The 12,526-nt window shown below is 43.8% G+C and overlaps 1 protein-coding gene across 1 annotated transcript in view; it reads left to right on the top strand.

The window, feature by feature from the left end:
- Positions 1-12,526, top strand: part of LOC131263380 (protein madd-4) — a 150,291-nt gene that overhangs the window by 121,514 nt on the left and 16,251 nt on the right. The window contains exon 8 of the mRNA XM_058265570.1: positions 11,170-11,314. Coding sequence (XP_058121553.1) covers positions 11,170-11,314 — 145 coding nt within the window. The remainder of the gene's footprint in view (positions 1-11,169; positions 11,315-12,526) is intronic.

Below are 12,526 nucleotides of genomic sequence, written 5' to 3'. Positions count from 1 at the left end.
CTGGGACAAAACCGTTGCTTTTCTACAACCAGTGTGAACATATTCAAGATGGTGTCGGCCCAAAGCGAACGACACATTGTACGGGAAACCTTCCATTCCGATCCCTGCCCTTGGACTTGAGTCTGTTCGAAGGTTCCGAACTATCGCCCGAATGCGCCACCACAAAGAAATTGACGACAAGCTGTGCACAAAAAAACCCTGTGTCGTCCTCCTGCAGTGGTTTTGCAGCTCGAATCGAAAGGCACCGAAAATCGGCATCGCTCCTGTACTGCTCGAGGTCCCCGTCCGTGTGGAGTTTTCCAAGCGAAAAGGCTAGGCACATTGTTCAAGTCAACAACCAGATGTCTTTGGTTTGTGTCGCATTGGCCTTTTTGCCACTAACTCCACCTCTAAAACACTCACACACATACACACACCGACATTTCGCACGAGCAAGGACACGTTGACAGTTGAGCACAGCTATTTCGGATAGTGTGACAACACCACTATCGCCCGACACAACAGACACTTTCCGACGTTTCCATTCCATCCCCCCGTCGGTGGGAGTTTTTTCCCACTCTCTCCCCCTTTCCTTAGTGTTACATGCTGTGTACAAAAACGAAGTGTTAAAAGTCACCTTTTCCTCCCACATCGGGTTTCGGCTGGTTCGTGTGCAACCGTCGGTTCGTTCATGACCCAATTAAATAAAATTGGAATGGACAGAATTCTAAATGGATGCTAGACGACGCCGACACCGACAATGGAGGCGCAACGGGCAGATCGGTTGTGGAAGCCTTTCATTTACTTCACACCTCGATGCACTGTATTATTCACCGGGCGGGAGTGTTAATTGACTCCGTTCGGGTGGTGTGCGCTTAAAATATACTAATTAATTGATTTAGAAAATTAAGATAGTTCCATTGCAGTCGAACCTCCGTTCGGTAAGCAACCAGCGACGATCCATGTTTCATAAGATTGAACATTACTTATTCAAGACGTTGAAAACTTGTCTTGCTAGCATCGAGTTGCTTGAGAAGCGACCTCATTATCACACTCTATTGGCAAATAAAAATCTCACGACGATTCCCGCGAAGGTGATTAAACCGACTGTAAATTTCACTCATTTTACATGGGTTAAAGCACATTTCAAATAGTTTAATCTTTACTTTTGATTAAACTCAACATAGTCAACTATTGTTCGTTCGTGTTTTCCGAGGCTTTGAAAATGATTTTTGAGTGACTTTTAAAAACATTAACTAAACCTAAAAAATTATGCTAGTCTACTATCAAGTTCAGTTTTTCCTTCAATTGTACCTTTGAGTTGAGTGTATATTCAACAAGAACTTAGTTTCATGGGTATTTTACTTTTTTTATAAAATTGGTGCAACGATATTGGGTGTGTTTTAGTTTATTTATCGCATGCAAGATGATAATCAATGAAACAAATCAAGATTCTGGATTGTAATAACTTGCAAATAAAATGACAGCTTCTTATTGCGGTTTCTCTTCGTTATTGCCATCAGGTTTGGTTTTCTAAACCTGAGGTGCTGGTCAACAATTCTGTTGTATGGATCAAATTTTATTTCGACAAAAAACTTGTCTTATCATCTTGCAAAATTCACTGAAAAATCTTAAACAAATAAGGATCTATTACAATAACGATTACAAAATAAAAATAATGTCACTCATTTTAATATTTATACCTGTGAATCTCCAACAACAAATAAATATTCAAATGAAAGCGGTATAATGGCTAGTTTTGGCAAAAGAACAGTTGATAAGTAATTACTTAATGGTGCCTTAGAATATGAAAAATTATTATGCAACGCATCGACTCCACGTTTTGTTTAAAATTACCTTTTCTTTCAACTACCCTTATTCTGTATTGGAAACAGTTTGAATTTTCCTGCATATAACCTTTGATGGTAAACAGGGAAAGTAATACCGTGTGAAAATCCAGGATAATCTTTTAACAATCACCAAAAGGCCAAACGAAAATAGGGTTTTCATAGCAGTTTACCATCCAACCGTAGGCCCAACAACGTTGTTGGCATGTTGTTGGCCGCAGTTTTCCCACATAAAACCACAATCTCCCTCGTACGTACAGTATCAAAAAACGAGTTTTCCGACCTCTATCATACCGACCGCTTGTAGTATTTTATTGACTGTTCGCATATGCGAGTTAGGCAATGATAAAAAAAAACATCCCTAAGAAAAGAGATGAACACACCCCGCATACGGGCGGGGAAAACTATGGCCACTGTGCAATTCACGCATTTTGGTAGGAAAAGTGCCCTCGGAATGGCCCCGGCCTCGAATATATGATGCAAATAGGGACATAAAATATGGACCGGACTTTACGGTGCTGAATATGTTACGAGCGTGTTTGCCACGGTCTTTTTCGTCGAGATACTCCTTTCTTTTTGTTTTCCTCTCTGCCCTTCCACCGGCAGCTTGTTTCCTTGATGAGATTTTTGTTCCGTCGCCATCCCTTTCCCAACGGTTCAAATCTACGACGTTCAAACGCTACGATTGCGATTGCCTATTTGCCGAAACCCTCCGGATACCGATGGGGCACCGTAAAGGGATGGGCATGGGCAAAAATAAAAACCCCTACAAACAGAGTAAAAACACAAACACCATTTTGGATAACACACTGAGCACTACTTTTTTGCCATATTTTATTCAACCCCCAGATAGACGAGGCGGCCTCCTCCCGACGAATTTTGCTCATTGGCGCATTGATGGGCCACCATTATGGTCGGCTAAGTGGGAGTTTTGTTTGTTTCCCTCCCCCACTTTTCTCACCAAGCAGCAGAAGAAAAAACGAACGCACATTGGTTTTCCCGTGTCGGGCGCAAAATAGCCTCTCCTCAAAACAACACGGTTCGGGGTTGCCGGTGGAACGTCAATGGGCCCTGAGATATCGGAAAGGATACGAATCGGGCCAATCCCAAGGCACATCTTCCGCTCGCAGCGGGACGATAATAATTTCTACCCGAGGCGTAGATAAACCCATACGGGCGAGGATAAGAAGCGACGGGATGGAATCCGACCCGTCCGAGCTGGTCTAAACAGCTCGTAATAGCTACGTGGGGCCGGTCGGTCGGTTGGTTGGTCTCCTCTCAAACCATCATCTGACCAGTCTGACCTTCCGAGACCTTCCTCGCCCTTCGAACACCCGAATGGAGGTTCGTGCCGGGCGCTTGGTGAATAAGAACTTCACCACGTCACCCTCTCACCTTCGAGACTCCCTTTTCGCTTTCTTTCATCAGAAAAACAAAAGAGAGACCATCCCTCCGAGCCCTAGCAAACCCCATCCGATCGGATCCCATGGAACGAAGCCCCGAAACCGATTCCAAATTAGGCTGAAATAAGATGATAATTTAGGCGAAATTAAATTTGGCAATAATTTATTACGCCCGAGATGCTAATAGTACGGGGCGCTAGGGGGTTCTGCGGAGGCAAGGTGATTGGTCCCGGGAGGGCATCATTCTAGGGTGAGATGGTGTCGGAAGACGAGCAACGAGTGGTGATAGGAACGGGCTGAAATGAAGGCCGCACGGGCAGGATTGGTTTTTGATGTTGGCTAAAGTTTTCCTGGAATCCGCCCGACAATGGAACCCCTTTTCGAAAGGCGTCCAGAATTAAAGGTCGAAACGCTGGAAGAGAGAAGCAAATTCGGTGTGGAAAACAAGGATATTCATGAGAAAATTTAACAAACAAGGCTTCTGAAGATTTGAACTCGTCGTTATCATCATCTTCAGTGAGAAAAAGACGCCGCGTTTGTATTTGCTGCTTTAACCTTAGTTCATACCTGAAGCGACGCATATTGGATCATTCGGGTCGACGTCCAGTTAGCAACGTGACTGAGAAAAACACCAAAACACCAACTGCCAAGCGACAAAAAGAAATCGCATCCAATAACCTCCTCATGCGTTCATTTGAATATAGATTTGATTACACACCAACCCGAAGATGACGATGGTCTGCCCTGTTTCTTGCCACGGGCAGCTACCGAGCAGCAAGCAAATGAAGCCAATCGACAACTTCCCATGGCCCCTTGTGCAAACCCTAGCCTGTCCGGTAATGGGATGCTCCTCGCAGATTGGCCCGAGAGCGAGCGAAGATTGAATCATTAAACGATTAGACCACATCGGCCCCGGCACCGGTGGACAGACGCAAAAAAAGGTCAAATCCATAAAGCCCGATACCGGACCGGGTCCGTCTGGGTTGCTGCTGACCTAAGTCGACCACCCCACCGGAACAGATTGTCCATTATCAGTTCGGGATCAAGTGGGGCGAGCTCAAGTAGCGTCCGTAGCACCAATCGCAACCACCGGAAAAAAGCGGGCAAGGATGACGTGAAACAAGGACCTAAAACAAATCTCTTCCAGCCCCAGGGCACGGAACCCATTGGTGGTTGGCGGCGGCGAAGGGTAGGTCTATGATTACATGATTGTTATTGGACTGCCTGATCGAATATGCGTCCAAAACAAATGGTGACCCTCGGTGATTGATCGATTCTTGGTCCACAGCACCGTCCGAAACGATGACGACGCCGAAGTTTTGTCGGAGTTCCGGAGCTTTTTGTTTCCCTCGATGGGGGGGGACGGATGTTCTCCTTTCTGGTTTCTGGGGGTTGTTCGAGACGGCTGGCAAGATCGACGTTGGAAAGGGAAGCCCACCCGAGCCCACCCGTTGCGAGCTGCTGGTAGACCAATAACGTCGTGTCGTTATGTAACATTATACAGCTAATAAAACGTCTCGATGAATTATTAATACAATGACTGTTATTTAAAAGGACTCCCAGTATTCAATAAGGTCCTGTACGGGCGCGAGCGCGGCTACGCACGCCGGAATTGGAGGCACTTTTCCACGAGAAAATCCACCACCCAGCGGCTGTGAGTTGGCATATTCCTTCACATCTTTTTTTCCTGCTCCATTGGCTTTCTCCGACATTCTTCACCACTTCAATGGCCGCGCCAATTTGTATTCCGTTTTTTAATGACGCACAAATTAGTGGAATTGCGTACGACCCGGTCTGCCTGGTACGTACACACGCACATTGCCTACGAAGGTCGAATTAAACTGGCCCCTCGTCGAGCTAGCAATCTGCACGCGAATGTAACGTGGTGCCGAAAACATTCAGCTCGCAAGCAGAGGATGTAAGAAAAGTAAAAACAAGGTGGAAGAAGGAATGTAAAACAAATGTAGCATAAATACATCCAAATGAATTATGATAATTATGACTTCATTCCGTTTCACTCGGTTGACTGCCTGCTGAGATTAATCGACTGCTTTCCGGGACTGGAAGTGAAAAAGGATAGAAAAAAAGCGCCACATAATTATTTATACGTGTCTGCGATAGTCCACCAGATTTAATGATCGGTTTTTTAATATTACTACAGATTTATCTTGATTTCTGCTCTGCTAAGTAGAGTGCAGTGCTTAAGATTCCATCCAGCAAATACATCTCTTTTAATTAAACCGATGATCCGTTTAACACTTACTTGTAACGTTTACTTTTCTAAAGCTCCTGGTGGGAAGTTTCAATAGAACACCTGTCATCAAGCATATTATTCTAAACTGGCTTGATTGTTACGAATATAAAAGTTACGTTTATAAAAGATAACAGATTTCAAATCATCTAACAACTCCTCCTAAATTATCTCTTGTTAACTGTTACATGCTCTTTATAAGTTTCTTATTGAAAAAATTTGGAAAAAACGGTTCAACCAAATGTGCGGGGTTCTTAAATTGTTCCTCGAAACGCTGTGAAACATTGGATCAGCTATGAAAAATCTAAATATTAGTGACTGGTTTGGGTTTGCATATTAAACAAAAACATCTGTATACAATGAACTACATAACCGTAATATTTTACTTTGTAAGAAAAAACTATTGAAAACGGCAATTCTAAAAACAGGTCGTAAAACAACGTCATTAGAAAAAAACTAATTCTTAACGTTTCCAAACACAGATGAACTGCAAAATAGAGACTTTTTAACTGGTTCCTAACTTAAAACATATCTTCTTTGCCAATGCAAACAACAGGTTTCATTCTTCTATAGTAATTTTAAAAGCAAACAACAGGTTTTCATACTGCCATAATTTTCCCTCCAATCATGCAATTTACACCCTATGCGCTTTCCTTCCACTGGCAAGAGCTATTTTCTCGAAAGCTTCCAAGATATTAACGTAATCGTGGCTCGCCCACACCCCCCGCGATGGCCACGATCAATTAGTAAGTGCCAAGGGTTCTCGTGGATAGTCTTTTGCGGTTCTCGCCGCAAACTGGAAATGCCGGCAGAACAAAACAGAGAAAAAAAAACCCTTTTAAATCTGTTGTTTTCCTAGCCCCTACCAACTAAATACTTTTTTCTTCTCAATCGCCCTTCGTTCGCAAAACTTCATCGTATGGTGGAACGGGAGGCGCTTTGTATAGATTTGCCTTCCCCCTTTTTACAAAATTGGAAAACTTTTGCGGTAAATATTTGATACGAAAATTTTCCTCACTTCATTTAAATCCAATCTGGTGGAGCAGTGGGAGGTGATGCTGCTGGAGTTTAAAAGGTTTGTAGAGCAAATCCTTTGGTCTGAAAGGAAAATCTGATCCCAGGCGGGAGGATGATGTAGACACAAAAACAAATAGTAAGGAATCAGGCGAGGTGAGAGATTGGTGAGGCGAAACAGTTTGTCAACTATTGTTGTGTTGTTTTTTTGTTTTTGTAAAACAAACAACCACAAGGGAAAAACATACTTTCACATCTGCAACTGTAAGATGAAAAGAGAGTATGTTGTTTTGTTTTCCACCGGTTAAAGCACAAACCGTCGGGAGAACAGAAATAGAGAAAAAGCAAACAAGCAATTTAATGCAAAGTATGTCTTCATTGTCGAGCTGTTCCGTCCGAGACAAGTTGCCGGTAAAATTGAGCAACGGTGACGTTTAAAGCAACTTTTTTCCTATCTTTTTTTGGGAAAAACAAGGTCGAGGAATCTCCTCAAAGTTTCTATCGGGAAACATGGCAGCACAATCGTAGCCAAGTGTTGTTTAATCAAAAGCTTCAACTTCTAGCATCACTCCACTCCAAAGATGCTTTGCGAAGTGTTTGAGCGTAATCCCATTTGCTCACTAAATAAGGGCAGATTGTTTCCTAATCTTCCGACCCCGTGATAAATCAGAAGCAACTTTCACACACACACACACATACACTCACACGGACAGACCTCCTCCTACACACCTCGTGATTGTTCTAATCGCACTCAATAAAACACTTGGTCGCCATCAACTTTACGCAAACGAGCACCAACTGCTGTTTGGAAGGCGGGAGAATTTAGGGACCAGCATCACCAGCAGGACTGCCGAAAGTGGAAAACTTTTCCACCGGGCGCTAGTCATTATTTGACAAATTAAATAGCTCCAGCACGGCGTTGCGCAAGACTTCGGGATCGTTTATTACCGTAAGCACCAGGAAAACGCATCCTGCTGTGACCCGTGGGTGAGCCGTTTTCTTGTCTGGGAATTTTGCGGGGGAGCAGATTTTCCCATCCCCTCAACTGGACAAACCGTGCGGGAAAAAGAAAGAAAGTCGTTCAACCGAAAGCGTACAGCTCGGCTGTTGGATGCTTTGGTGCGTTCGGTGTAATTTACTGGAAAACTTTTCCGCTCAGCCACCCCGTAGGCGGTGGTGTGTGACGGGGACGCGTGAGATTGAGGGAAAGGATTCCGCGAAAAACAAATATGGAACGTGATCGGGCACGGTATGGGTGCGCGCGAAGTGAAATCGAGCATCGAAAAGCTTTTCCACGAGCTTTCTTCCGCAGGTCTCTGGAGGCTGCGTCGGTATGAAAGTCGGTTGAGGTTAGTCGGCAGGTGAACACCACATTCAAAGGCCCACGTCTTGCTTCCAGACGGTCTTGCAAAGACGCTCCAGATGCTAGGATGAACAACACCTTGCGCCTAACAGGGTTTCCCGCTCAGCTTCTTCCTTTTATATTTTGCAAACATTTGCCCAAAATCTTGCCCGAACCGTGTACTCGTGGGAGGAAAAGTTTTGCCCGCGTACGTTAACTATCTCTCGCTTGCGCACTCTTGCACTACCCCGGGCCGGCCTTCCGGGTCCCCGAGTCCGTCCACTTCCATTACCGGGTTCGCTTTTTATGCAATGAATATTTAAACACCGCGCGCGCGCGCTCACCGGCCAACGCCGCATCCAAGTGCTCGCCAGTGCTTGGGCTCGTTTGGCCGAAATTGAATTAAAGCATTGATTTCGATTACTCCACTCCACTCGTGCTTCCTGCACTCTTCCCCTGTCTCGATCGCTTTCCCTGCAGAAACAACAACCGGATATTGATTGAGTATGCCTGGAAGCTAGGTATTTTTTTGGGGAAAGTTTTCTTCTCCTTCGCCGACAGAGAGAGATAGGGAAATGGAGAGAAAGCACGAGCGGGCGGAAATGATTGGAAAACAGTCGAACGTGAAAGACATTGAAAGCACGACCTGCAAGCTGGTGGATTGGAAATTCATGAGTATGGCAGACCACAAGAGGACCGAACGCGATGGCGATGGTTGGTGAAAATGGAACGCCTCGCGCAAGCCCCGGAAAAATCCCGCCGAGTCCGCGGGACGCGCAGTTTGTTGCTACTTGCGTCAATGTTATTTTTCAAACCAAAGTAACTGAGAGTTGAATGGTGCAATTCATCGGTAGTGAAATTGGCGGCGGGGGAAAATATCGCCACATGCATCGGCTGAGGAACCGGCACGGTACGCAAATGGCAATATTTTATTCATCCGTGCGTACGTAAGGAGGCAGATCGGTGCCGTCTTTTCAACGGAAACCGGCCACCAATGAGCTGTTGAAAGATTTTCGTTCGTATTAAAAACTCTCAGAACTTTTTCTTTCCCCGTAAGCCTATTCATTTGACGTTTCCACCCATCCGTAATCGTAAAAACTTCAAGAAATTATGCTCCTGAAATTCGTGATTTCACGAGCGACATGATTTATTGATCTCAAGAACACTCGTCCGATGGATCTTTTGAAGAAAAGCACGCCATTGCCGCCGGTCGGAACCAGAAAGCTCGAAGCGAATCAATTACTTTCTCTCAAGTAACTATACCTAACCCTCCATTAAGTGGACGGGTTCTTTGTCAAGCGGTGCTTTAGAAAGCTTCCACTTCTGCAATCGCAGCCCCGGAAAGTAATCGAAGTGATGAAAGGTTCGCTACCGCTGTGAACAACCTTTATTGTTGAAGAATTTTTATTCCTTTCATTCCTCCGTTCCCATTGGGATCTTTTCGTCTTTTTTTCTGTAATAAGAAACCTTTGCAAACAAATTGAAAAAAAACGAGTCGAATGCAAGAACTGTAAATCAGAGGAACTCAAAAAATAAAAACTCTTTTTATAGCAGGAGTGATGAAATATGGAGTTTTTCAAATGATTGAATAATATGATAAGTATCTCTTGAAAAGAAGGTAGCAGGATTCCTGTTTTCATAGTATTACGAACTATTGATTTCACTGATTAAAATAGTCTTTCACATAGCTAACATTCAATTGTTCCTTTCGTAAGATTTTCATTGTCGTGGATAAAAAGGTGTTATTTTAGGATGAGATTTACTCCTTTTACTCCATTGCCCTATGAGATTCTACTCCTTTTAGGAACATTTTCACAAGCTTACTGTATTTACTTTTCATGATTAATTTTAAAGAAAAGATCAACAGTTACGCAGCGAAAATATATTGAAACGCGTCCAATTATATTTGTTATAGCTGTAACTAAATGTTGTTTTCTTTTTTGTAAAATTTGTCGAAGAGTTTTCACATTTTGTAAGGGCGGTCTTTCCGTTCACATGTATTTTAAATTTATTTTTTCATATTTTTACATTTCTTTATTAACTAGTACAATTTTATCGATCAATATAAGAGAATTATAACACCACAATTTGTGTTTAACGAGTATGAAGTAGAAATTTTGGTGATTTGATTTGAATTGATTTTTGAAACCATGTTTTCTACTCAAAAATGAAATATGAAACAAGAAACTAAATATACCACCATCCGCAGTGCACAAAAGTGAAAAGCTCAAATATGTATGATTTTGATATGCATTGATTGATGCGCCGCTCAGGTACATGCAAATTTACTTCACACAGCTGCATTAGGCAGGCGACTTCAACCGAGGTTTTCCCGAGGCCTCAAGCCGTCAGGACGTCATCGTCGTCGCTGGCCCATCTTTGGGGGGGGGTGTGTGTGGGGTGGGGGGGTGTGTCGCGCGCCAGCTAACCTCGAGCCAACCGACGCGACGGTGGAAGCGCCCGAAAAACCACACTAATGCAACCACTTACACCTTGCCACCAGGAGCGGGAACCGCACACTGTGGTGCTCGAGATGGTGGCAAGTGGTGCACCAGAAAAGTCAGTCACTGCTGTCACTGCGAAAGTTCATCGTTGCTGCGGCAGGAACAAGAAAACCCCTATGTCACCGGCAACAGACTTGGAAGACGGGAGCCAATTTGGAATCGCTACAACAAGGGCGACAGCGGCCGTCGAGTGAGACGTCGTTGTTGTCGAAGGACGAAGGGAAGCGAAGGTTTCTCTCCGCAGAACTCGACCGGCACGCCATGCTGCTAGCTAAGTGTTTCCTCCAATAATCATCAAGTTGCAGTTCCGGCGTGAGGTGATGGAATCGAAGATGGAGCCATCGAGCGAAACCGTCCATTCCCGTCCAACCTTAGCTCAGCTTGGAGGTTTTGCTTCCAAGCTAGCTTACATGAATTTTTCATCAAATCTTTTGCCTACGCTTTCTTGAACGACCTTAAGATGTCACTACACGATAGCGAACCGGGATCGACCCGTTGGTTGTGGATATTTAAATGATCCTCATTTATTTTTTATAATTAATAGGTCGGAATAGAAAATACAATCCAAAGTTCAGGAACTAGAAAGAGAAATCAGAAAAAACTTGGTCAAGATTCCATAAATCATTCTATGAAAATAAGCTACGAACAATGTAACTTACGTATATACTCCTCTTAAGGGAAACACGACTCCCCTGACGACATTCTTGTCGAACAGTCCATATTGGCACTACGAAATTTCCCAACATTTCCCTTCCCTCAAACTCTCGACGCTGATTGCACGGAGACTCATGTCTATTTTATTCTATTCCTTTTCGCCCTTCAACCTTAGCGCGTCGGATGTGACCTAAAGATTGGATCGACCAAGAAGATCGACGTGTGCGGAGTGTGCGGTGGAGATGGAACGTCCTGTACGCAGCCCCTCTACCAGTGGGAAATTGCCCCGATGTCCCTCTGCTCCGTCACCTGCGGAGGCGGTAAGTAACGGCAAAACAGCGCTCTCTCGAGCAACGAGGAATGGGGATGCTTCGATACTGACGTCACCGGGATGTCATTTCATGCGGCATTGGAGTGACACGTAGAAACAATTTTAGGAAATTTGGGAAACATTTTCAATTGTCGTCAAATTTCGAGTCAACAAACGAACCAAAGATAAAATCTGCAGATAGAACTCTTTGCTAAAAGTAGGGAATTAAGTTACACTTTACCTAAACCGTGCAATTTTCGCTCAAAAATTATCGAATCAAAACCATCTAATATTTTCATTTGAAATCCTTTACGATTAGTATCTGTACTAGTAATTTAATTTAAAGACAGGTTAGTACAACGCAACTTCGATTAAGACCGACATTTTTGTCCTCCGGTTATCAACAACAATATCAGTTGTTTCACGATGATTTTCAATTGTCTGCTAGCTGCCCATTGCTGCACAAATCCTCTTTCGTACCATGTGTCCAATTTTGTCGAACATGATTTCTTCGCTAGTCTATCCTCCGGCACGAACCTTTTCTTTCGAATCCACCCACCTGCAATATTTCCTTTCTTTGGGTATACCTATAAAACACCAACCACCAAACACAACACGGGGAGGAAAAAGCATCCTCGTCGAATTTCCCATCGCCATCGATACCGAAAGATTACGTTGTCAAGTAAAATAATGACACGTTCGATTGATGGATCTTTTTCCCGGAAAGCTTCGACACGCTGCGAACAAATCGTGTCAACGCGGAGACCCTTCGTCTGCTAAAGTGAATCCCGAATGGAAAAGCTTTGATCAAGGAAGAAGAAAAAAAATATCCCAAAACCAACGGGAACACACACACGTATACACTCAAGAAAAGAAGCTTACGGTATTAGACTAAAAATGTGTTTTTTTTATTTCGAACGGGAAAATTTCGTTTCATTCCCACGGGGTGCCAAGGATCAAAGCGGCGAAAGCGGAAATTAGAAACAAAATATTTATCCTTCCTTTCGTTGCACCAACGGAGGAAGTGAGGAGACTGGGGATGGGCAACTTTGTCTCGAATTCCTTTTGACAACGAAGCCTATCTTTTTCTGGTAAAGAGAAAAAAAGGTGTAACACAGCATTTTTCTATCGAACCGAGCGAATTTACGATGTAATAATCATAGACCTTTCCCACGAAGCCGTCGCTTCGGCCGGAAGACCGCCCACGGTGGAAGCAAGATAA

This window comes from Anopheles coustani, chromosome 2 (genome assembly GCF_943734705.1).
Source record: "Anopheles coustani chromosome 2, idAnoCousDA_361_x.2, whole genome shotgun sequence".
NCBI lineage: Eukaryota > Metazoa > Arthropoda > Insecta > Diptera > Culicidae > Anopheles > Anopheles coustani.
Note: the sequence above shows the minus strand (reverse complement) of the source record. Positions and strands in the feature narration are given on the sequence as shown.